Genomic DNA, 25,396 nt, shown 5'->3' on the forward strand with positions numbered 1-25,396 from the left:
CTTCAAGCTAGCCTTTCCATGAAATTTAGACTATTATAAGGCACTTGGACTCCATCCTTATTGACCATTCTAATGTCATCCTCATTATATGCTCCTGTATAAGGCAATGGGGGATCTGGAACCCTCTGGAGACTATTAGCTCCTCTTGGGGGATACCATAATTTGCCATTAATCCAATATGCTACCCAGGGGTATCTCTGGGCTGTGGGTAGGGGTCTATATAATTTTTTTCTTGCTTTCTTGAAAGATTCTTTGTATCTATGGGTAAGGAACAGGCATGGGAAAGTCCACCAATAATTCAGCCTGTTGTAACTGATTCATCAATTCTTTTATGGGAATAATTGGGGATAATTTCTTACTCAGGTTTATAAACACCTTGTTTAAAACAATTTGGGCATAATTCAATAGTCTAGGGAGAACTAGTTGTCCCTTCAGAATTTCCCTCAAAGTTCATCGTTGACTCACTTCAAGACTTTTTCTTCTCATGGCCTGTTCTTATGGGAATCAGGGTACAAAGTAAGACCATGATTAATATTAGCAAGAAAATTACTAAGAGCAATCCCCAGGAAAATTACCACCCCCCTTTGTATGCCACACTCTCTTCCAGGAAGATGGATTCCTTGAATTCCCTCTTTCCAGGTTCAGACCTTGTCAAAAAACATGGTTGGAAGAGGGTGTGGCAGAGATGTTTTAGACAAATATCATGTGAATGAGCAAAAAACTCAAGGACTGTGTTTGTGAGTAAATTTAGAACAGAATATTTAGTTCCTCTTCTGTAGAAAGTGTTAAGCACTCCAAGAAAGTGTTTTACTATCATTGTTTTTGCACCCGTGTTGTTAAATGCCAAATAAAATGGTCTGATTCTGACACTGGATGTCTTTCAAAAATTATTCATTTGCTTATTTATTTCTACAGGGGAAATGGAGGGAGGAAAAGAAGGATAGAACATTGACCAGTGTGGATCAGTGGGAGGAGCTTAATCAGTAATCGAAAGGATGCAAATTTGATTGTGGGTTAGGGCATATACCTGTGTTATGGGTCACCCCCATCTATGGGCAGGTGCAGGAAACAAGTGATTTCCAAAATTTCCTAAACTTGTAAGAAATTAATTTTTGTGACTTCTCTCATAACATGAAAATCATAGCTACTGGTAAAAGATTTCCCATACTCAAAGCACAGAAAACACATTTCTATAGTGTAAACTCTCATAATAATGGAAATTACTGACACAGAGAAAAGACTTCCCACATTCACTGCAGGCATAATGCCATTCTCCAGGGTGAACTGATGACAAAGGAGGTGACTACAACAGAGAAGGGATTTCCTACATTCACTGCACTCAGAAAGCCTATCTTCTTTGTGAACTCTGATATCAGAGAGCAGAGAGATTATTAAAAATGTGAGGGCTGGGTGGGTAGGTTGGGATGGGAGTAAAAGATAGAAAATTGTACTGCAACAACAATTAAAATAAAAGAAAAAAGAAAAAAATTAAAATGTCCCAATTTCACTGGCCTCAAAAGGCCTACAGCCATTGTGGACAATTCAAAGATGAAAAAGACAGAGCTGCTCATATAAGTTTTTCCACATTTAGCACACTCATATGGCTTTTCTACAGAATAAACTTGATAGTGTTGATGAAGGGTAGATCTTTTGTTTGTAAAGACTTTATTTATTTTTAGATGGAAAGGGAGAGGGTGAGAGGGAAACGTGTGTGGTTGCCTCTCACGCACCCCCAACTGGGGACCTGACCTGCACCCCGGGCATGTGCTGTGACTGGGAATCGAACCAGCAGCACCCTTTGCTTTGCAGGTAGCATTCAGTCCCCTGAACTACATCAGCCAGGGCAAAGAGCAGATCTTTGTATAAAACATTTCCCACATTCACTGCACTCATAAGGCCTTTCTCCAGTGTAAACCTTTTGATGATCATGAAGGGATGGGTTCATGGTTAAATATTTCCAACCTTCACTGAACACAAAACACTGTCTTAACTTGTGTTGGACACAGGCGATAACTTTCTTGCATTCTCTAGAGGTGTAAATAATACTTAGTATTTTGAAAAGTCATTCTAAGTTAGAGATTTCCTTTGCTCTTTAGCTGGTATGAGCAGCCAGTTGCTTGAGATGTCCTGACTTAATGAGGAAGCATTTTCCAATGTGACTAGAGGTGCAAGGATTCCATGACACATGGAAATTGCAGCTCTTTGCAAGGGAGACCCTGAGCACACTGCTTGTGAAACAATTCTTTGTTGTGTCCCCCTTTTCTGGTGCTGGGGGACAACATACTAGGATAAATGGTTTTGCACGTGCCCCACACCTCAGCAGTTTTGGCCTAACTTATGTTCCCTGCTGGTCAAAGAAAAGAAAATGTCTCTCAAGATCAGTCCATAATTCTCACAGCGGTGGCCCTTGTGGGAAGACAAAGCTGAGTTGGGAGTCTTAGTCTGTGAGGCTCTTACAGAAATGCACTGTTCAATGGGTCCCAACACATCCTTGTTCCATAGCAGCAACATGAATGAAAAACAAATGGTGGTAAAATACAGTGACTTAGGGTGAGGGTTTGGGTTTTTTTTTTTTAAGGTCTTTATTTACTTTTACAGAGAGGGGAAGGGAGAAAGAGGAGAGAAACATCAATGTGTGGCTGCCTCTTGCACAACCCTCATGGAGGACTTGGCCCACAATCCAGGCATGTGCCCTGACCAGGAATCGAACTGGTCACCCTTTGTTTCATAGGCCAGCACTCAATCCACTCAGCCACATGAGCCAGGGCATCAGGGTGAGTTTTAAAAAATGTATTTATTTATTTTTAGAGAGGGAAAGGTCAGGAGATAAACATCAATATGTAAGAGAAACATTAATCGGATGTCTCCCCAATACCCCCAGCTGGAGAGCCAACCCACAACACAGGCATGTCCCCCAACAGGGAAATGAACCAGCAACCTTTTGGTTCACAGGGCTTCATTCATTCCACTGAGCCACACCAGCTAGCGCAGGGCATTCTCTCATCACAGGTGTTCATCTCTCACATTAAAGCACAATTCTATGTGACAGTTTTCCAGAAACCGACATAGACTGTGAAAAAGTGGCCGTTGTGCATTACTACAGCAGTAATGAATGTAAATAACAGGCACCTCATGAAACAAAGGACACTGGGATAGGATGGGACACAAGGACGAAAAGCAGGGTTCAGAGGTTGTCCCTCTGATAGCTGCCTGCAAAACCCTTCCTGCTGGTGCTGTCAGCCTTTGTAGAGGAATGTGAATGTGCCTCAAAGCATGATAATCAACAGCAGCAGAGCACATGCTGTGCAAGGTTCATATAGAAACATGAGCACACTTCAAGGTGCAACACGTATTGACCAAAGTTGGAGAGCACAGCAAATAGGCTCCTCAGAGAAATGGTTGTGATGTAGAGGTCAGAGAGCCTGAGTTTAGTCCTGGCTGGATGTCAGATTAGAAATGATACCTATTAAAACAACCAGCCCTGGCTGGTGTGGCTCAGTGGATTGAGTGCCGACCTGCAAACCAAAGGGTTGCTGGATGGATTCCTGGTTGGAGCATATGCCTGGGTTACGGGCCAGGTCCCCAGTAGTGGGGTACACTAGGAGCAGCCACATATTGATGCTTCTCTCCCTCTCTTAAAAAAAAAAAAAGCAACCAAATTTGCAAAATGTGAACACTGGGAAGGGACCAAAAGATTAATACGTGGCCACTGACAAGGGTGACAAAATTAAAAGTTAAAGAAAACATGTTCCTTATTTATGTTTTACAAAGTCCTTGCATCTAATGCTCCCTTAAAAATCTCTTGCATCAAGCACCATTCACAAACACCAGACCTTCTGTGAGCTCATCCTATGATGACTGGACTCAGGTTCCTCTTGTGATACACACAAGACTCTTAAAATTCCCTCCCAGTTAAGCAATTACATGAAATACTGATGATTCAACTGAGAAGTGAAAATGCAACAGATGAAAATCTAGCACTGCTGTAGCACAACTTAGCAGAAATAAACCAAAGCAAAACAATCTATATTCATGATGAATAATGTTGGCAAAATAAAACATACAAATTTTCAACTGCCTTCCAAAATAATTAGAAAATTATCCATCATAAAGAACATCCCTGGAGAAATGGGGAAAATGCTTAGGAAACCAGGTTTTTCAAACAGCCATAAGTGCAGTATGAAAGAACTGCACAGAAGGAATTGCAAAGGAGACTGTCTTAGCAAAGATCATTTGATTCAAAATTGAGGATGAGTTTCCATTATGACCCACTGCACATGTGTTACCGTGGACTTTAGCGACCTGGTCTGTGAATCACCATGGAAACCATTGTCTCTGAGAACTTCAGGATTTTCAGTAATGTCTGCAACTTCCCACAAATTTCATCTCAAAAGAACCTGTAGAGTTTCTCAACACGGATATCCAGAGAAATCCCCTTGGCTACAATATCATGAAGGAATAACATCAGTATATCCCTAGAAATCTTTGCCATCAAAAACTTCTAAACAGATCACTAAATATTTGGACATCTGCTGTCCTGCCCACTGAGGACCCTAAAATCTTCAGCAATCTGACCTCATAGGAGAACAAGAATGACAACTGAAATTTGTTTTCAGCTCAAAATACATCTCCTACCAGGAACTCTTCTATCCACAATGAGATAAAACTATTTCTTGTCCTGGCTGGTATGGATCAGTACGTTGAGCATAAATCTGAGTCCTGACACATGCCTGGGTTGTGGGCCAGATCACCAGGTGGGGGTGTGCAAGAGACGACCAATGGATAATTGTCTAGCACATCATGTTTCTCCCTCCCTTCACCTCTGTAAAAATATATAAAATATCTTTAAAAACATTTATAGAAACAAACAGGTTGAAAATAAAAAGATATAAAAATTTTCCACACAGATAAAAAACAAAGAGAGCAGGACTAGCTAAAATACTATAAAACAAAAAGAAACCTGAAACACTGTTACAAGAGGAAAATGTGATCATAAAATGAAAAAGAAGTTAATTCAGCAAGAGAATGACAATTTTAATTACTATGCATCCAACCACAGACACCTAAGTATTTTTAGAAACCTACAAGATCTAAAGCCAGAAAATGCAACACAACAACATTAAACAACTTACACATTCCCCTTTCAACAATGGGTAGATGTAACCGATTGAAAGCAATAAAGAACTAATGAGACATCTGGTCAAGATGGAGTCTAAGCAGACATGCCTCACTTCTCAGCCAACCCAAAGAGAATCACAACTATATCTCAAAACAAATAAAAACCTCAACTCTCAGAAAATCAAGCTGTATGGAAGTCCCACAATCAAGGATTTAAAGAAGCCACATTCATCCCAACAGGTGCCTTTTACAGGGATTCAAAGCAGTGCCACCTAATACACAGAAACACACACAGGGAGGCTGAAAAATTGAGGAGAGACAAAGAATTATGGCCCAAGTGAAAGAATAGAACAAAACCCCAGAAAAACAACTAAATGAAATGGAAATAACCAACCTGGCAGATGCAGACTTCAATACATTGCTAATCAGGATGCTAAAGAACTCACTGAGTACAGCAACAACATAAAGGAAGAGATGATGGCTACACTAAGTGAAATCAAGAAAAGTCAACAGGGAACCAACAGTGCAGGAAAGAGAGCTGGGATTCAAGTCAAGGATTTAGACACAAAGAAGAAATAAATATCCAACCAGCACGTGAAAAAGAAACAAGAATTCAAAAGAACAAAGAGAGTATAAGAAGTCTCTAAGACATCTCCAAACATGCAAACATCCAACTAATAGGGATGCCCAAAGGAGAAGAGAAAGAGCAAGAAAGTGAAAAATCAGTTGAGACCCTCCACAGGAGGCCTACACACTGCTGCAGCCAAGTCTCTGGTGATTCCTGAGAAATTCCAACACAGCTTGTGAGTACTCAACACCTATACTGATGCACGATGGAAAACAGCCTTTGCCATCACTGCAATTAAGGGTGTGGGGTGAAGATATGCTCATGTGGGGTTGAGGAAAGCAGACATCAACCTCACCAAGAGGGCAGGAGAGCTCATAGAGGATGAGGTGGATGGGGGATTACCATTATGCAGAACCCACCTTAGTACAAGATTCCAGACTGGTTCTTGAACACACAGAAGGATGTGAAGGATGGAAAATACAGCCAGGTCCTGGACAATGGTCTGGACAATAAGCTTCATGAAACCCCAGAGCAGCTGAGAAAATTCAGCCCACAGAGGGCTACGCCACTTCTGGGGTCTTTGTGTTTGAGACCAGAACACCAAGACCACAAGCTGCTGGGGTCGTACTGTGGGTGTGCCCAAGAAGAAATAAATCTGTAAAACTTGTCTGTTAATAAAGTCTATACACACACAAAATGAAAACTTATTTGAAAAAATAATGAAAGAAAATGTCCTTGGTTTGGTGAAAGAAATAGACATACAAGCACAGGAAGCACACAGAGTCCCAAACAAGTTTGACCCACAGAAGACCAGAGCAAGATATATAATTAAAATAGCAAAAGTTAAAGAGAGACACTTAAAAGCAGCAGAGAAAAGTAAAGTGTTACCTACAAAGGAGTGCCCAGAAAACAATCAGCTGATTTCTGAAAACAAACTTTGCAGGCAAGAAAAGACTGGCAAGGAGTATTCAGTGATGAAAAGCAAGGACCTACAACCTAGATTAGTCTATCCAGCAAAGCTATCATTTAAATAGGACTGATAAAGTGCTTCCCAGACAGTGTAAAGCTAAAGGGGTTCATCATCATTAAGCCCTTGTTACACGAAGTGTTAAAGGGACTTATTTAAAAGATCAAAACTATGAACATTAAAAAGGCAACAAATTCATAACTATCAACAATTGAATTGGAAACAACACAAAACAAATAAAAAAACAAAGGAAACAACCAGAGTAGGAACAAAATCATAGGTATGGAAATAATTTGGAGGGTTATCAGATGGAAGGGAGAAGGGGAAAAATATGCAGTGGTTAAAAAGCATAAATGGTAGGTACAAAATAGACAGGGGGAGGTTAAGAATAGCATAGAAAATGGGGAAGCCAAAGAACTGATATGCATGACCCATGGACATGAAATGACTGGGTGGAGGAATTGCTGGATGGAAGGGTACTGGATGCAATGGGGCAAAGGTGGAATAATTGGAACAACTGTAGTCAAATAATCAATAAAACATATGTAAAAAAATAGAAAAATTCAAACTTTCTGTAGGATTTAGTGACACACCAGGACACACTTGAAAAACACGTCAATAAAAGACTGTAAAATACAAGCAACAATATAGACAAGCATGTGAATAAACTTAAAGCTAAGGGCTGCAATGATCTTAGAGTTTAATAGGAGACTGAACTGTGCCTGCAAATGACCTGACACTTGGTATCTGCTTAGGGGACATAGCTGTGCCCATGGTTATTGCTCCCTTGAACACGACCTACACAATTTCCCTTGTATACAATACAACATAAAAAGTATATGTGTATCTCTTCAGTAACTGGGAAAATGAGTGTGACTTACGACTAGTGATAAGTTACCATGAAAATGCAATGATGTCAAAATAATGCTCAAGTCCCAGGTAACTTACAAGGGCTGCTGAGGGCTGCTCCATGTGGAAAATGGATAATCAGAAACACTTAGAAGAGCTTTAGAGATTCAGCATTAATCCAAGTCATTCTACTGACAGCAGTGAGGAGGAAACAAGGGGAAAGAGGTCAATTTTCAGACACTGTCTACGCCTGCCACCTGGTGACTTCAGATGGATTGTGTTGTTAGGAACATATCATAAGATCAGACTGCAAACATCACCAAGAATGCAGCACACTCATCCTGTTCTCAGTAAAAGCAATCAGCCATAACAATTCTAATAAGGCCATGTAGACATATACCCAACCTGATTTGGCCGATTGGCCTGTCTCAAGCAATCAGGAGAAGAATCTCACTTTGTTCAGAAGGACTGTGTCTAACGAAACATCTCTGGTGCAGACAGGGGGAGGTTGGAAAAGGGAATGTCACTGCTGAAAATGGTCAGGGCTGCAGGGAAAACATGGAGAGCCTCAATTCCTCATTCAGCCAGCACTTGACAGAATAGCAGGGGTGTCCAACCTTTTGGAGTCTCTGATCTAAACTGGAAGCAGAGTTGTCTTGGTCCACACATTAAATATACTATAACACGTAATCACACACACACACAAAAAAATCTCATAATGTTTTAAGTAAATTTACAATTCTGTGTTGGCCCACATTTACAGCCATCCTGGGCTACATGCAGCCTACGGGCCACAGAGTGGACACCCAGAGTACAAAATCAAGAGGACAGTTTCCTGTATGAAGAATAAATGAACACTCCACTAAGTAGATAACAATACGATAGGTCTCCAGCATCACTTCTGAATATATCCCAGGTATCATATCAACCTATCCTCAAGGACAGGTTGCAGAGTGCCTATCAGCAACATGTACAAAAAATACTTCAAGTGTCAGAGTGGATAATATTGACCAGCGTATAATATCCTAGCCTGTTATGCAAAAGATAAGTAAATGTGCAGAAAGACCCAGCCGAAAATCACTTGGGCCTCATTAGTGCTGAGCTATGCATATTAAGCTCAAAAAGGAGGCAGACAAAACACAGATAAGGCTCAAAGTAGTTTCCCCTGGAGAGACAACTGGAAACGACCCATAGGGTTCCCATGAAGAATGTGATGCAGATGTTAAGCACCCTAAGACACCAGTAAAATGCAGAAAACTTATAATTAAAACAATGAAAATAGCAGCTAGCGCAGTTTCTCTTGTCCCTGACATTTGCTGTCCCCCTGCCTTATGCTGAGGGCCTAATATGCTATGGTAGATTGTCCCCAGCCCTGGAGCCAGACTCACATGTTCAAATCCGGCCACTTGAATCTGACAACTGCTTGCTCTGTGACCTTGGAAAAACCCCTTCCTCTTCTCCATCCTATTTTTCCCAAAAATACAATAACAGTTACTAATTCCCATGGTGCGGTAAGGATTTAAAAAATAATAATGATCAAAATGCAAGGTCTGGAAAATTTTCATTCAGGGATGAAGGTTGCTCTTTCTTAAAAATATTTTATCCTCTGGCTACTAGAGAGGGTAAGGAAGGGAGAAAGAGAGGCAAAGGTATATGCAAGTGCAAAAATATTAACTGCTTGTCTCTCCCACTCCCCTAGCTTGGGAAATGGACCAAAACACAGGCATGTGCCCTGACCAGGAATTGAACACATGACCTTTTGGGTTGTGGGACAACTTTCAAACCACTGTGCCACTCAACCCAGAGCAAGGGTGCCTTTTATCCCTATTTACACAGGAAAAGACTGAGAAAGGGTGAATCACTTTCCTGTAACTGTATCAATGATCAATATTCTAAGATTTAAACCCAGTTGCATTGCCAAGATATGGGGAGTCTAATCATTGTTTTCTTGTCTTTGGCTTCTGGGAGAGCTTTCAGGCTCAACAAATACCCGTTGGTCCTCATACCACCTGGTGCACCTTCAAGTCTTGTTGGAGTCCAGCAAACCCCAGATGAAAGACCACAGAAAGGGCTGAAAACTAAAAGCAAAAATTATTATATTAATGACTGAATTTACAAAAGCAAAGAAGTGTGTTATAATGCAGATTATTCTAAAATATATATATGTACCTGTACATTCTGTACAGCAAAAAGCTCCAAATAATTTGATTTGTTTTCCACTACTAAAAACAATTTTTCCATGAAACAAAAATTATTTGTTATTCAAGGAGTGAAAATGGGTGACATCACAACATAGATCTTTGTTGTTTCACTCTCCTATTTTCTAAGGAGAGTAGCCCTAAATTATAAAACAATAGGTGAAGTATTTGAGTACAGAATATACTAAAAACAAATCCTCATAACATACACTCCTGAAAAATGCTCATCAATCCTTATATAAGTAGAACTAGAACAATAAAAAGAACATGACAAATATATGAAAAGAACTATAATTATAAAAATTAAACAAATTAACATTTTGTTAGACTGGGGGAATGTAACCCTCATACATATAACTATGAATGCATAAATGCAACATTAGTTTAGATCATATCTTGTTAGTTACTTCAAAATTTAAATATTAAATTTCTGAGACATTTCCACACTGAGCATATAAAATTAAACTCAGATATTTTCAGAAATTTTTCAGTATCATTACACTGAAAAAAAAAACATAAAACATTTCTGACAATCTAACCTTTTACAAAGTGAGACCTCTTCAACATCAAAAGGCTAAAGACTTATGGCTAAGATTTCCCATGTTCACTTCGTGCTTGAATCCTTTACCAGTGTGAACTACGATTGATATGCTTATGGAAATGAGGTGAAAGATTTCCCACATTTCATGTTACCATAAGGTCTATCTCCTCTGTAAACTGTCTGGTAAGAAAGGAGTTACAATAAAAAAACATTTTTCCACATTCCCTTTACTTACAAAGACATTCAGCACAGTAAAACTGGGAATATAATAGAGAATTGTGCTATAGAAAAAATTCTCTTATTTCTTGTATATAAAAATGTTTCTCCTGTGTAATTTCTCAGAAGATAACAAAGGCAACAGATAGATGATAAAAGATTTCCTAAATTTCCTTAATTTATAGGAACTTAGACATTGTGAATTCTCTAATGATAATGAAGGGAATGGCTACAGTTCAAGCACATCTCATATTTATATCACTCAAGTTGCAATTCAACAGCATAAACTCTATCATACTAGTGGAAGTCACTGATACAAGAAAAACATTTTTCAAATTCACTGCAGGCATAAGGCCATTTTGAAGGGTTACTTAGGGACTACCTGAGGGAACTACTACAGAAAAAGGAATTCCCACTTTCACTACATTCATGATGCCTTTCTTCAATGTGAAGTCTTTCGGGAAAACAAAGATTACTGATAAAACAATTTCCACATTCCCTGCAGCCATTAAACTTTGCTCATGTGTGTCATCTCTGGTAACAATGATAGTTAACGCAACAGATGAAAGATTTCCCACATTCGCCACTCATTAGCGTTTCTTTGGTGTGAACTCTGTGATGACAATTGAGGTAACTGGTACACATACAGCGTTCCCCCATTTACTACTCTCCTAAGTACTTTATCCAGTGTGAACACTAATGAAAATGGAGGGCAGACTTACAAGTACAAGATTTCCCATGTTCACTGCACTCGTAAGGCCTTTCTCTAGTGTGTACTTTCTGATGATTACGGAGGATACAGCTATGAGTAAAAGATTTCCCACATTCCCCACACACATAAGGCCTTTGTCCAGTATGAACTATGTAATGATACCGGAGGCTACAACTACTTATAAAAGCTTTCCCACATTCCCCACACACATAAGGCCTTTCTCCAGTGTGAACTCTCTGATGTTTACGGAGGTCAGAGCTCCTGGCATGAGACTTCCCACATTCACCACACACATAAGGCCTTTCTCCAGTGTGAACTCTCTGGTGACCACGGAGGGCAGAGCTAGTAATATAAGATTTCTTACATTCACCACATTTATAAGGCCTTTCTCCAGTGTGAATTCTCTGATGAACAAGGAGGGCAGAGCTATTGGTATAAGACTTCCCACATTCACCACACTTATAAGGAAATTCTCCAGTATGAACTCTCTTATGAACACAGAGGGCAGAACTACTGGTATAAGATTTCCCACATTCACCACATTTATGCCTTTCTCCAGTGTGAACTCTGTGATGAGAAAGAAATTTATGTTGTTGCTTAAAAGATTTCCCACATTCAGCGCACTCATAAGGCCTTTCTCCAGTGTGAATTCTCTGATGTTCGTGGAGGTCAGAGCTACTGGTACAAGATTTCCCACATTCATTGCACTTAAATGGCCCTTCTCCACTGTGAAGTTTCTGATGACGACGGAGGATATTGTTTCGTGTAAAAGATTTCCCACATTCACCACACCTATAAGGCCTTTCTCCAGTATGAATTTTCTGATGATGACGGAGAACAGAGTAACCAGTGAAAGATTTCCCACATTCACTACACTTATAAGGCCTTTCTCCAGTGTGAACTTTCTCGTGATAAAGGAAACCTGACCTACTGTTAAAAGATTTTCCGCATTCACCACACTTATAAGGGCTTCCTTCAATGTGAACTTTGTGATAACGATGGAGGATAAAGCTATTGGTTAAAGATTTACCATATTCACCATGACTATAAGGCCTTTCCCCTGTGTGAACTCTGTGATGTTTACGAAGGTCAGAGCTACGAGAAAAGGCTTTGTTACATCCATCACATTTATAAGGCTTTTCTCCAGTGTGAACTTTCTGATGACGACGGAGGGTAGAGCTCTGAGTAAAAGATTTTCCACATTCAACACACTCATAAGGCCTTTCTCCAGTGTGAACTTTCTGATGACGACGGAGGGTAGAGCTCTGAGTAAAAGATTTTCCACATTCAACACATTCATAAGGCCTTTCTCCACTGTGAACTCTGTGATGATGAAGGAGACCGGTGCAAGTGGTGAAAGATTTCTCACATTCACCACATTTATAAGGCCTTTCTCCAGTGTGAACTCTCTGATGAACACGGAGAGCAGAAATTTTGGTAAAGGACTTCCCACATTCAGAACACAAAAAGCACTTTCTTCCAGTAAGGAATCTCTGGTCCTCAACAAGTATGTCATCACAGCCAGCAGCTTTCTTGCATTCTCTTGGCGCGTAATATTTTGTAGTGCGACAAATCATTCCAGACTTAGAGAGTTTTCCCCCCCTGTGTTTGGTGTAAGCAGCCAGTTGTGCAGGATATCTGGAGCTGATGAGGAAGCATTTTCCAACCTGACTAGAGGTACAAAAATTCCGCGACACGCGGAAATTGCAGCTCTTTGGTAACGAGACCGTGTCCATAGTGCTGATGAAACAGTTTTGTGCTGTGTCCTGCTCCTGGTGCTGGTGACTCTGTGCACTGAAGTAAAATGGTTTTGCACATGCCCCACACCTCAGCAGTGTTGAGCCCTGTTGGGTTCCCTGCTGGTCAACCAAAAGGAAAATGTCTCTCAAGACACACCCACAACTCTCACAGGGGTGGCTCTCCTGGGAAGACAGTGTTGACTTCAGATTCATAGCCTTTGAGACTCTTACAGTAATATTCTGTTCTGTCGGTGCCTCCAAGTTCTCTACTCCACAGCAGCAACCTAAACAAAAGCAAACCTAGTCAAGTACAGAGTGACCTACAGAGAGAAGGTTTTCTCATCATCAATTTGCATGTGTAACATCTGGCATGATTCTATGTGATGATTTCCAAGACAAATGAGAGACTCAAAAAAAGGCTTTCCTGTCTATAATAATGGGAAAGTCCTTAACTGAAGGATACTAGGACAAGACGGGATACAAGGAAGAGAGGCTGGCTTTACAAGTTTTTCCTCTCTTAAGGGCTGCCTATAAAACCCTTCCTGCTTGTCTTGTAAAGCTATGTAGAGGATATGAATGTACTCAAAACAATGAAAATCAACAACAGTAGAACAGAGGCTGTGCTAGGTTTGTAAAGAAGTATGTACATAATTCAAAGTGCAACATACATTGATCAAAATGGTATAGCACACCACCCTGGCTGGTGTGACTCAATGTATTGAGTGCTGGCCTGTGAACCAAAGGGTGGCCAGTTGTATTTCCAGTCAGGGCACATTTTTGGGTGTAGGCCAGATCCCCAGTGCAGGATGCACAACAGGCAACCACACATTGATGTTTCTTATTGTCTCTCCTTCCTTTCCCCTTTCTCTAAAAAGAAATAAATAAAATGTCAAGAAAAATATAGTAGAGGACACTAAAAGGATTCCTCAGAGAAATGGTTGTGGTATAGAGGTAAGAGAGGCAGGGATCATCCGTGGGTGGAAGTTAGGATAGAAATAGAAACCATTCAAAGAAAAAACTGGTAATGTGACAAGAAAGGGAAAGGACAAGTTAATTAACATGTGGCCACTGGCAACTGTGACAAAATGCAGTTAAAGACAACAGGGTCCTCATTATGCTTTAACACAGCCTTGGAATGAAATTCTCCCCCTCAGCCAGACCTCCTGTGAGCCCAATCTGTCATGGCTGGTCTACTAACCTTCTTGTGATACACAAAGGACTCTTCTAGTTTCCAACCCATTGAGCAATTATGTAAAATATTGATGATGCAACTCCAAAGAGAAAGCAGAAGAGGTGAATAACCAACACCATCTTAGAATAGTTCTGGACCAAAAAACCAAAAGAAAAAGTTCTGGGTAACCACAGCAAGATAGCAAAATAAAAAATAAAGTATTCAACATATTACAATGAAATTAGAAAATTATCCACCATAAACAGCACCCACAGGAAAGGGGAAGAGGCTTAAGACCCAAGTTATTTCAAAGAGCAACAAAGTGGAGCATAATACAAAGAGCTACACAAAATAATAGCAGGGAAGACTGGCTCAGCAAACAGGTGTAGATTCAAAACACAAAGGTAAGAACTTCTGGGGGACCCTGAGTTTGTGCCAACACTGACTCTAATGGCCTTTTTTGTGCCACCAAAGCATCCAGAGAGCACAAAATATTTGGAAAACCATAGCCCTAGCCACTGAAGACCCCTTCAATTTCTACAACGCAGACCTTGGTTATGGGGCAGCAAGAAGAATGGGAAGTGAAGCTTCCCATCAGTCCAAAACACATCACACCACCTACTGAGCACCCTTGTATGCATATGCAGATAAAATGACCCCTCTATACATAATCGGTTCATGAGGTGCAAACAAGTAACTGCTTCATCAAACATCAGACATCAACACTAAGACAAAGGGAAACATGAAAAAAATAATCACGAAAGGAACATTACAATGTTAAAGTGAATTAAGCCAAAATATGGAGGTATAAAAACTGCTGAAAAATAATTTAAAAAATCATTACTAAAAACTTCAGTGAGGGTGAGGTACAAGCAAATACACAAGTACCCACAATGAACAAACAAATATAAAAATAAAACATGGGACTCTGGCTGGTGTGGCTCAGGGGATTGTGTGTCAGCCTGCAAACCAAAGGTCGCCAGTTTGATTCCTAGTCAGGGCACATGCCTGGGTTGTGAGCCAGATCCTCAATTGAGGATGCAAAAGAGGCAACCACACATTAATGTTTCTCTCCCTCTCTTTCTTTCTCCCTCCCTTCCCCTCTGTCTAAAAATAAACAATATCTAAACAATAAATAAATAAAAATAAAATAAAACATAGGGGTTGGAGAGAAAGATATCATAAAAAGAATTAAACAGAAATTTGAAGTTGAAGAATACAATGAATAAAATGAAAAATGCAAAAGAGTTTCAAAAACAGATAAGATCAAGGAGTAAAATGAATACATCACCTCAGAGGCAGGTGATTTAAAATACTGTATCCAAAACAAAATGAGAGGACACCCTCTGTCAATTTTGGAACACCACAGAGATAACATATATACACATTACGAAGTCTTAGAGGAGTGGGAAAATAGAGAAAATGAGAGATAAATAAAAAAGAGGGTAAACAGAAGCATAAAAAATCTATTTAAATAATAAGCTAAAGACTAACTTCGAAATATGAAAAAGAAATGTGAATAGCCATGTTTAAGATCCCCGCAGGTCCCTGTACACATTCAAAGCAAACAGGATTTTAGCATGACATATTACAATAAAAGGTCAAAAATCAAAAGCAAAAAAATGTTTCAAAGACTGAAGACAACAGAAACTCCTCATGGCCCTGGCTGGTATGGCTCAGGGGTTTGAGTTGCTGGCCTGTGAACCAAAGGGACCCTTGTTGGATTCCTAGTCAGGGCACATGCCTGCACTGCAGGCCAAGTCCCCAGTAGGGGGCGTGTGAGAAGCAACCACACATTGAGGTTTCTTTCTGTTTCTATCTCCCTCCTTTCCCCTCTAAAAATAAATAAATAAAAATAAATAAATAAATCTTTAAAAAGAAAGAAAGAAAGAAACTCCTCATGAAAGGATAACACTCCCATAAGCCAGCAATAGACTTCTCTGAAGGAATCTTGCAGTCTTAGAGAATATCAAATGATATATGCAAAACACTGAAAGAAAATATCTGCAAAGCATAAAATTTTATCCCAAAAACCTCTTTCTCAGAAATAACAAGAAAAATAACTTTCCAGAAATACAAAAGGCGAAGAAGTTAATTTCCACTCATCCTGACTTACGAGAAATGCAAAAAAAAAAAAAAAAAAAAAAGATCTTCGACTGAAATAAAGGCATACTATACAGAAACAGGAAACCATGGGAAAGTGAAAAACTCTCTGGTAAGGCCAGGATGTTATCAGGTTCACAATACTAAGACAGTTCATTGGTGGATTGTACTTTATTTCACTCTACTTATAGGATAAAAGTAAAGTGTATTAGGAATAACAATGGTGACAATATTTGTGCATAGATACACAATATAGAATGATGTGAAGTGTGACATCAATACATATAAAGGAATGGTGTGGCAGAGAGTCAAAGTGTAAAGTGTTTGCATGCAGTAAAGCTGTTTTTGGTTACAATGAACTGTTAAGAGTATGAGTTTTATGTAAGTCTAACAAAATTTCTCATGATAGGTGAAAAAGGTGAAGGGATTACACAGTACAAACTGGCAGTTACAGAATAGTCATGGGGATATAAAGTGCAGCCTATGAGAGTCAATAACATTCTACTAATTATAAGTGGTGTCAGAGGGGAGTGAGATTTATGGAGATGATCACTTAGTAAGTTATACAATTTCAAATCATGAAATGAATACCATGATGTATGTCAACTGTATTTAAAAATAAAAACATTTATAGAAATATATAAATAAATGAATAAATAAATAAATTGAAGCCTGGTTGGGCTTAACTTGTGATAAAAAAAAAATCCCCAATACACAATATATGCTACTTCCATGAGACTCACTAAATCTTCATGGAAACAAATAAGCTGAAAATAAAGAGATGTAAAAAAATATTCTATGCAAATAACAACAAAGTGCTTGGGAAGATATCAATTTTAATTACTATATACCCAAACACAGAACACCTAAGTACACAAGCAAACAAAATGAGATCTGAAAGTGGAAAACGCAACACAAGACTACTAGACAACTTGGATATTCCCCTTCCAACAATGGGTAGATCATTCATTTCGAAGCAATGAGGAATTATTGAAGTTTGAAAACAAGGTTGAGAAAACAGAGCTAATAAATATATACATAGTATTTTCTCCAGCCATGGCCAAGTGTCTCAGTTAGTTAGGGCCCTGTCCTGTGCACCAAAAGGCTGCAGTTTTGATTCTTGGGCAAGGGACAAACCTAAGTTATGGGTTTGATTCCCTGTGACAGGCGTGTATGAGAGAAAACCAATCAATGTTTCTATCTCACAAAGATATTTCTCCTCCCTCCCTTCTATCTCCAACAATCAAAATAAATTTTGCACTGAGGATAAAAAATATATATAGTTGTAGAAATGTTCAAAAATATAAAAAATGCTTTTTCACACTAATAAATGTGAAATATATTAGGCTTCTGGCAATAATACCGAGGTCAAATTCTTCCCTACAATTGTTCTGCACAGCAGATATTGGGGCAGCAAGGACAGTAGGGGGCAGTGAAAACACTCGAGCCCTACCTAGTCCAGCATCTATCCAGATAATTGGGGAAGCATATATTGCCCACAGCGTACATAAGAGGACAAAGCAATCCCTAAGGAAAGAAGTGTACTGGGGAAATGCATGGCCTTGTCCAGATCACTGGTAAGACAGAGGGTCTTTTGTTTTTTTGACACTGTGAGGTAGTTTATTAAAATTTGGGGAAATGAACCAGAAAAAATGGACCCCAGTAGACATGATCAGGGGAAAGCCCGAGACCAGCTACTGCTGTCTATCTTCCCTGGGAACAAGTCTGGTCAGGACCCTTATAGCTCAGGATAAAAGAAACAAACTGCAACCCCGAGGAAGAGGTGTACAGGCAAGGCAAAGAGTATGCAGGGAGAGTTAGTGTCTTACCCAGAGATGATATAAGAGCATAGTTGTCCAGCATCACATTGAGGTACAGGCATCTCTGAGCCTCATCAAGGAGGAGCCATTCTGTCCTGGAGAAATACACGGCAACATCCTCAAAGGTCACAACTACCTGTCAGAATTAATACAAATGAATCTGGCACAGTCTGTTTGAGACTCTTTTCCTAGTTTTACCCACATTGAATCCCTTGCAGCACCCCCCCACCCCCCCGCAATGCCTTCAGAGAAGACACCAGCGCTGGTGCTAGAGCTGCCTGCTGTCTCATCACAGTCTCATCCATCTCTCACATCTTCCTCAGCAAAGGCGGCAGGATGAGAGGAAGTGGGGTAGATGAATGCCATCTAAACTCAGGGCCATGCCTGCAGGGTCCCTTTCTACCTTCTAAACAGTTTCACGGATTCTCCCAGCTGAGGCATCCAAACCCAGCCATGAATGGACTTAGGCTTCACCCTTAAATCCAAACACCAAAAACCCAGGTCCATTTGCTCACACTTCCTCTAGCTGTGCACACACTGTGTGATCTCTCCCTGCTTCACAGCTTCACACCCAGGTTCAATCCCTCAGCTCTGCCCCCTTCACCCTCCTGCATAAAAGAGCCTCCACTTTTGTACAACTCCATCCTCAACTCTTCCACAGATTCAGACCCATGTAGGTGCTCACAAAATATTTCTACTTACTGTTCTTTTTAACTTATAAAAGTTGAACCAAACAGCCTTCCAATATTCATAAAGAGAATTAACCTACCACTATCCTCCCCAGCCCAATAGATGGAGCTTCCACTGCTTCTGCTGCTAGGACCAGATAGGCTGGGGTGGTTTTGAACCCTTTCCTTTCTTCCTGCAGCTGAAAAACCTGAAACTATGCTTGCCCTTCTTAAAAAATGTAAAGGGGACAGGAGTGAATGAAGGTGGAAGAAGGTATGAGAAAGATAAATGGTAATGGGAAGAAATAGGATAAAAAATAAAAGATCGACCAAGAATCCAGCTTTTTCTCCTGAGGCCCAACTCAGGTCCATCGACTTGCCTCTGAATCAGAGAACTCGCCTGGTGATGGGATCCCTGCCTTGTCCATGAAACTCATGATCTATTCTCCACTATGCAACCAGATGGAGCCTGTTACACCCAAGAAAGACCAACTCCTTTCTCTTATGCAAATGCCCTATTATTTCCCTAAGTTATCAATTGACCACTTCAGGAGTCTGATTCTTGACCCCCTTGTGCCTTGTTTTTAACACAAAGGGGACTTGGGGTACCTATTCCCAGCTCTGTGGCATCTTCAAGCAGTATTAACTACAGGTGTGCCTTCCCAGGAAACCTGACTTCAATGCTTACACTGGTTGCCTGTGTGGACCAAAAACAAAAAAGAAAAGGGCAAGTGGCACATACTAAACCTGAGCAGCTTAGGAGACTTACAAACTAATGGCCTTACAAACTGAGAGAAAATACTCCTATATACAGTCTGAAATTAAGGCTTTCTAACCAAAAGTGAGTCATGGCAAGTAGTCTTGTCCTGGGCCTCTATCTTCCCTGAAGAAACTCAATTTTTACCCTAACTGAGCCCATTTAGTATTTTGGCACCTTTGTTAACATACCTTTGGAATGTCAGCATAATTTCCTTTTTTCTTACCCCTCAGAGCACAAACACTGCATCAGAGCAGAGACCAAGGTATTCCTCTGTGTTGTTACTGTGTTAATTAACTAAATTTAACTATCTTATACCCAGTAATGTAAAGGATTGTGTCCATTCATCTTTACCTTTTATTTAGTATCAGGCATTTTCCTGCTTTGTTTTCTCCCACCTCACTAACCCATCACCAATGGATTTCCAGTTCCCAACTTATACATCTTCCTTTTGATTCTGACGTATAAAATAAGTAGTAAAACTGCCATTTCCCTGAGCAGTTTCACATTCTGGATATTTTGGATACTTTGTTTCCTGAAATCATGCTCAGTTCAGCTCAAATAAACATTTAAAAAAGTTTCTACAGTTTGAATGTTTCTTATGTTGACACCAGAAATGGGAGCACTTTAAATTACCTGTGACCTGCACTGAAGACTGGGGTATCCCAGGGTCTCCTCATTTGAAAGCTGGAAAATTAACAAGAAAAGAGTCTTTAGGCGCTATACAGTAATGTCACCACCAGGTAGGGACTGGGACGCCCTGTCCTTCTTTGTCTGGTTTGATAATGATTTTCAACTTCAGCACCTGGGAAGAGGCAATCAATCACCCTCCGGGTCCTAGTCAGCAGGTCTCAGCTGTATCTCAGCCCAGGCCTGGAGTACAGTGCCCTCTGGCCAAGTGCCACCTCTTACCAACTCTCCGACCCTGAACAAGGGCTCCTCTTATTGTGCCTCAATGTCCTCATCACCACACTCCAGTCCGTCTTCTATCTGAGAAGGATCTAAACGGCTTTGAAAACCACGACACAGCCTGTGTCTCTCTCGGCTCATAACTATCCCGGGCTCCCAGGACCCTCAGAATGAAGGTGCAACACCTCTGCCTCCCAGCCAGGATACGACTCGCCTCAGACTGTTTAAACCAGATGTCATGCCCAGGCCAGGTGTGAAGGTCTTTTAGGGTCAACGACACCGGCACCTGTTTGGAGAGCTGCACCTCCCCCGGTCACCCACCTCCCCCGGTCACCCACAATCGCCTAGGATCCCGGACCGCGGGGCCGGGGCTGCACGATGTGGGGGCTGCAGGATGTGACGGGAGTCCCGCACCCGGGCTGCAGGGCTCGGCGGGCTGAGGGGCGAGGGCCCGGGTCGCGCACTCACCTCAGCGGAGCGCATCAGCGCGGTCGCCGCCATCGGACGCCGCGACCGGAGGGGCGGGAGCGGCGGGCGAGGAGGGTGTCCCTGGTACTAGGGTTACTGTCCCAACCCTGACGCCGGACCCCCGGGCAGCGTCCTAGGCCTCACAGCTCTGTGGGGAGCAGCACACTGACGCCTTCTCCTTTCGACCCAGTGACCAACAGACACAGACTGGGTAACAGCAACTAGGAGAAGAGGAAATGCCCGCCAAGAAACCAACGGAAGTCCCGCCCTAGAGTAGGGCCCCAACGGAAATGCCTTTTCTGAGTCTTTATTGACTCAACCTGGCGATGTTCCACCCTGCCTTCTGGGTAATGTACGGGTCCAAGGTTGGGGTCCTGTATTTCCCGAGTGGACTCCAGGTGTGGATTTGCGGGTTAACACCCCACGAATACCCTGAGAATACTAAATCCTCTCCATAGCCTCGCCGGTGGACATCATTTCTTGGGCGAGGAAGTGTCTGGTTTCTTGCTAGGCCTTTGATTCAGGCCACGGGGCAAGTGCCTCCTTCAGGTGGAATGTGGTTGAGGACCTTGCTCTAGTCCCTAATGCTCTCTATATTCTACATTAGTACGACCCACAATGCAAACTAAATTTACTAAATAATACATTAAATATTAAGTGCATTTGTGTCTGGGCAGCAGTGTGACTGAATTCCTCATTGATTTGATCTGATGAGGTGTCTAATTTACATTACACATTTTTTTTTCAAACAACGGAGTACATGTTGAAAACATCAAAGACATGCCATTTCAGAAATTTGGCCCAGAAAGTGTATATAAACTTCCAGACCAACCAACTGAATATACTAATAAAGCTAGTCACACTAATTGGTTCCAAAGTACAGATTGTAGTCTATTAAAAATGCAATAATACTAGGTGAAAATTAAAAATATACATAACTTAATTTAAAACTATTTTATTGATTAAAACATTTAAACCATTATATGACCCCTTGTTGAGTTGCATGCCATCTTTTGCTGGTGGGGTTCTTGCCTTTCTGTTGATGAAAATGCATATTCTCTGAAGCTCAATAAAGTACATTGCAGTAAAGGGGGTATGCCCATGTTAGCAAATCTGGGAAACAGAGTAATAACCTAGTTTCCCCATCACACATATGAAAAAATGTCACAGGAATGTAGGATAAGCCATTGAAAAATGGAAAAATATGAATAATGTAAACATTAACCAATGAATGCATAAATAAGTGAAAAAACAGTTCTCTTTCCCCCTCTTAAAATGAATAAATAAAATTTTAAAAAATTATGGGTATGCCTACGTACGGTAAAAATTTAAAAATCAATAGAAATTCTGTAAAAGGCTTTTTCCTTTTTTTAAAAAAGTGATGTACACTTTTTCCTATTTCTGATTGCATGAAGTGTTGAGGTTGCTGTATCAAATCATCTTTCAAATCTGGACTGCCTGAGGTCACTGCAGGTTTTTAAACATTGCAAAGTTAATGACACCCTTGATGCCAGACATCATTCCCTCAGCCTATGTGGAGTCCCTTTGGAAATGCTAAGCACATTCCAGATACACTCTACCAGCCATTCAACTAAGGAGACCTCTGCTAACAAAGCAGGTGCCATCAACCAAGAAATGCATTAGTACCCCTCTCAGATTGGTTGTGAAGTCAGCAAGCTTATGTCCATGAGGAGGATGAAGTGTATCCATACAGTGGACACACTGAAGACAGCCTACCAACTGATTTAGATGAAATTTTCACAGCAGAACCTCAGCACAAAGATCCAAAGAACAGATAGTACTTGAACCTCCAGTCCCTGCACAAAAGCACAAAGGATAGAGCAAGTGAATGCAAATGCCCATGGAAAAACTTCGAGAGACACATAATTTTTCTTCATGGACCTTATTACATCATTTTAACTTTTTAAATATTTTATTGGTTATGCTGTTACATTTATCCTAATTTTTCTCCTTTTGCCCCCCTCCACCCAGCAACAATCACTCCCTCAAGCAATCCCCCAAGCTGTTCATGTCCATAGGTCATACATGTAGGTTCTTTGGCTACTTCATTTCCTATACTATACTTTACATCCCCATGGCTATTCTGTAACTACCTATTTGTACTTCTTAATCCACTCACTTCTTCAGCAATTCCCCCTCACTACCTTTCCTGTTTGGCAACCACCAACATGCTCTCCATATCCAGGACTACTTGGGTCCCTGTTCTTCTTGTTGCTTAGTTTGTTTTTTAGATTCAATCGTTTCTCTCTCTTTCTCTCTCTCTCTCTCCCCTCCCTTCTTTGTATCCAAAATGTGTTTATTGGGATGGTTCCCTACTCATCTTGATTCAGGAAATTGTAATGATGCTTCCTTCTGAAGGAGCTTCCTTCTGAAGGAGCATCCTTCTGTAAACCTTGCTTTTCCTCCTGTAGGCAGACAGAGGACAGTGGAACATCCAACATACAAAACTACCATTTGTGCATGGCTAAACACAGTGATGATTTTATAGTATCCTGGCACTTCACAGGATTCAGGGCTCTGCACAAGATGCTTCTTGTGTCTCTTCCTCTTCTGGAAATGGATGAAGGAGATCCTTTGCGAGAGGCATGTTGAAGTGGAGAGCTCCTCACCCTCAGAAAAGTTATATTCAATTGCTGATAGATTGTCTTGTTTGCTATATTATTGTTCATAGTTTTGATTTTTTTCTTTAATAATTCTCTTTAACATTACATGAATAATGGTTTTGTCATGATGACCTTTCCTGTTTTCTGGTGTGGGTAACTCCTTATCTGCCCTTGGATTTTAAATGATATCTTTGCTGGGTAGAGCAATGTTGGCGTAGGTCCCTACTTTTTGTGACCTTCAATATCTCTTGCCAATCCCTTCCAGCCTGCAAAGTTTCTTTTGAAAAATCAGCTGACAGTCTTATGGGAATTCTCCTGTAGGTAACTAGCTTCATTTCTTATGCTGCTTTTAAGACTCTATCTTTATCTTTTACCTTTGGCCTTATATATTTTTTCTTCTTGACCTTAAGGTTCCTCTTTTGTGAGGTGATCTTCATTCTTCACTCTGAATTATGGAATATAATAGAAACTGAATAACAAACTACATTGTCCCCTGCATCTTAAATGTTCATTTTCATACCTATTTTTTTGAAAGATTTTATTTATTAATTTTTAGACAGAGGGTAAGGGAAGGAGAAAGAGAGGGAGAGAAACATCAGTGTGTTAGGTTGGAGTCGCTCCAGAAAACAGATGGATGCAGCAAGCTAAGGAGCAGGGTTTATTAGCAGGAATAAGAGTGAAAGGGCAGCCAACCTAGGGAGGTCAAGACTTACTTGGTTGTTCTTAGGGCAGGGTTTTTAAGTGCAAAAACCCGCGAAGGTTAACTGGTTGGGGTGTCAGAGTCTGATTGGCTAGATCTGGTTGCTGGGTGCCGTTTCTGCTTTCCATTGTTCTTGATAAATCTTGCCAGGCTCAAGTTAAAGCTGCATCCTGTTATGCCAGATAGGCCAACCCCAGACCCCAATCTTAGCCAGGCATCTGTTTGTCCTGGGTAGGGTTGGCAGGCAGTTTCCCAGGCTGGCATTTTCCCAGGCTCCAGTTTCCCTCGGTACTGTTTTCCCATCTGGTGATTTTCCATTCCTCCCAGGCCCACCTAGGTCTGTCACAGTGTGCAAGAGATAATTGATTGGTTTCTTCTTGCTTCCCCAAACTGGAGACCTGGCCCACAACAGAGATATGTGCCTTGACTGGGAATAAAACTCACCACCTTCCAGTTTGCAGGCCGGCACTCAATACACTGAGCCATAATAGCTAAGGCTAACCTTCAGCACTTCAATTATCATGTATCTTTGTCTGGGCCTCTTTGCACCCATCTTGTTTGGGACTCTCTGTGCTTCCCGGACTTGCATGTGTATTTACCTCACAGAATTAGGGAAGTTTACTTTCACTATTTTTTAAAATTTCGAACTTCTTGTTGTTTCTCTTGTCCTTCCAGCACCCCTACAATGTGAAAGTTGGGTCTCTTGAAGTTGTCCCATAGGCTGCTTATACTACCCTCAGTTTCTTGGACTCTGTTTTCTTCAGGTTGTTGATTGGTTGTGGTTTGCTTCCTTCTGTTCGGTATCATTAATTTGATTCTCGGATTTATCAACAATACAGTTGTCTCTATGCAAAATTGTTCTCTATTTCAATTACTGTATCTTTCACTTCTGACTGGATTTTTTAATACTGTGGAGTTCCTCACTAACTTTCTAGACTATCCAAATAAACAGAGTGTTGAAATCTGTATATGATTGATTGCTAATCTCCTTTGTTTTGCTTTTTCTGGAGATTTGATTTATTCTTTCTTTTGGGCCATGTTTCTTTGTCTACTTACTTTGGCAGCCACCCTGTGTTTGTTTCTATGTCTGTTTGGCAGCCACCCTGTATTAGGTAGAGCTGTTTTTACTCTGTCTTTGTAGTGTGGCCTAATGTGGTGTCTGTAGGGTCCAGGGGCACAACTTCTCCTATCACCCAAGCTGGGTACCCAAGGTGTGCCCTTCATATAGGCTGAGTACACCCTACTCTTGCAGTTGAGACTTTGTTGCT

General features: G+C 40.8%; 2 protein-coding genes and 2 pseudogenes across 8 annotated transcripts in view; 1 reads left to right on the top strand and 3 right to left on the bottom strand.

The window, feature by feature from the left end:
• The window catches only part of LOC114511072 (zinc finger protein 530-like), a 568,693-nt gene that overhangs the window by 489,035 nt on the left and 54,262 nt on the right, over positions 1–25,396 (bottom strand). The gene's annotated exons all lie outside the window — the stretch shown is intronic.
• Positions 4,264–6,382, top strand: LOC114510818 (annotated as a pseudogene).
• Positions 7,214–25,396, bottom strand: part of LOC114511580 (zinc finger protein 883-like) — a 36,608-nt gene continuing 18,425 nt past the window's right edge. For 3 of the 5 annotated variants that reach the window (XM_036013378.1, XM_036013382.1, XM_036013380.1), the window contains exon 3: positions 7,214–13,192. In XM_036013378.1, the coding sequence (XP_035869271.1) occupies positions 11,154–13,192 (2,039 nt within the window). In that variant the 3' untranslated portion in view covers positions 7,214–11,153. Of the gene's footprint in view, positions 13,193–18,011; positions 18,139–20,063; positions 20,246–20,804; positions 21,437–25,396 lie in introns of those variants that run through there. The other 2 variants (XM_036013379.1, XM_036013381.1) reach the window with 2 other exon arrangements.
• On the bottom strand, positions 23,104–23,769 carry LOC114510819 (annotated as a pseudogene).

This window comes from Phyllostomus discolor, chromosome 12 (assembly GCF_004126475.2).
Source record: "Phyllostomus discolor isolate MPI-MPIP mPhyDis1 chromosome 12, mPhyDis1.pri.v3, whole genome shotgun sequence".
NCBI classification, from domain to species: Eukaryota; Metazoa; Chordata; class Mammalia; order Chiroptera; family Phyllostomidae; genus Phyllostomus; species Phyllostomus discolor.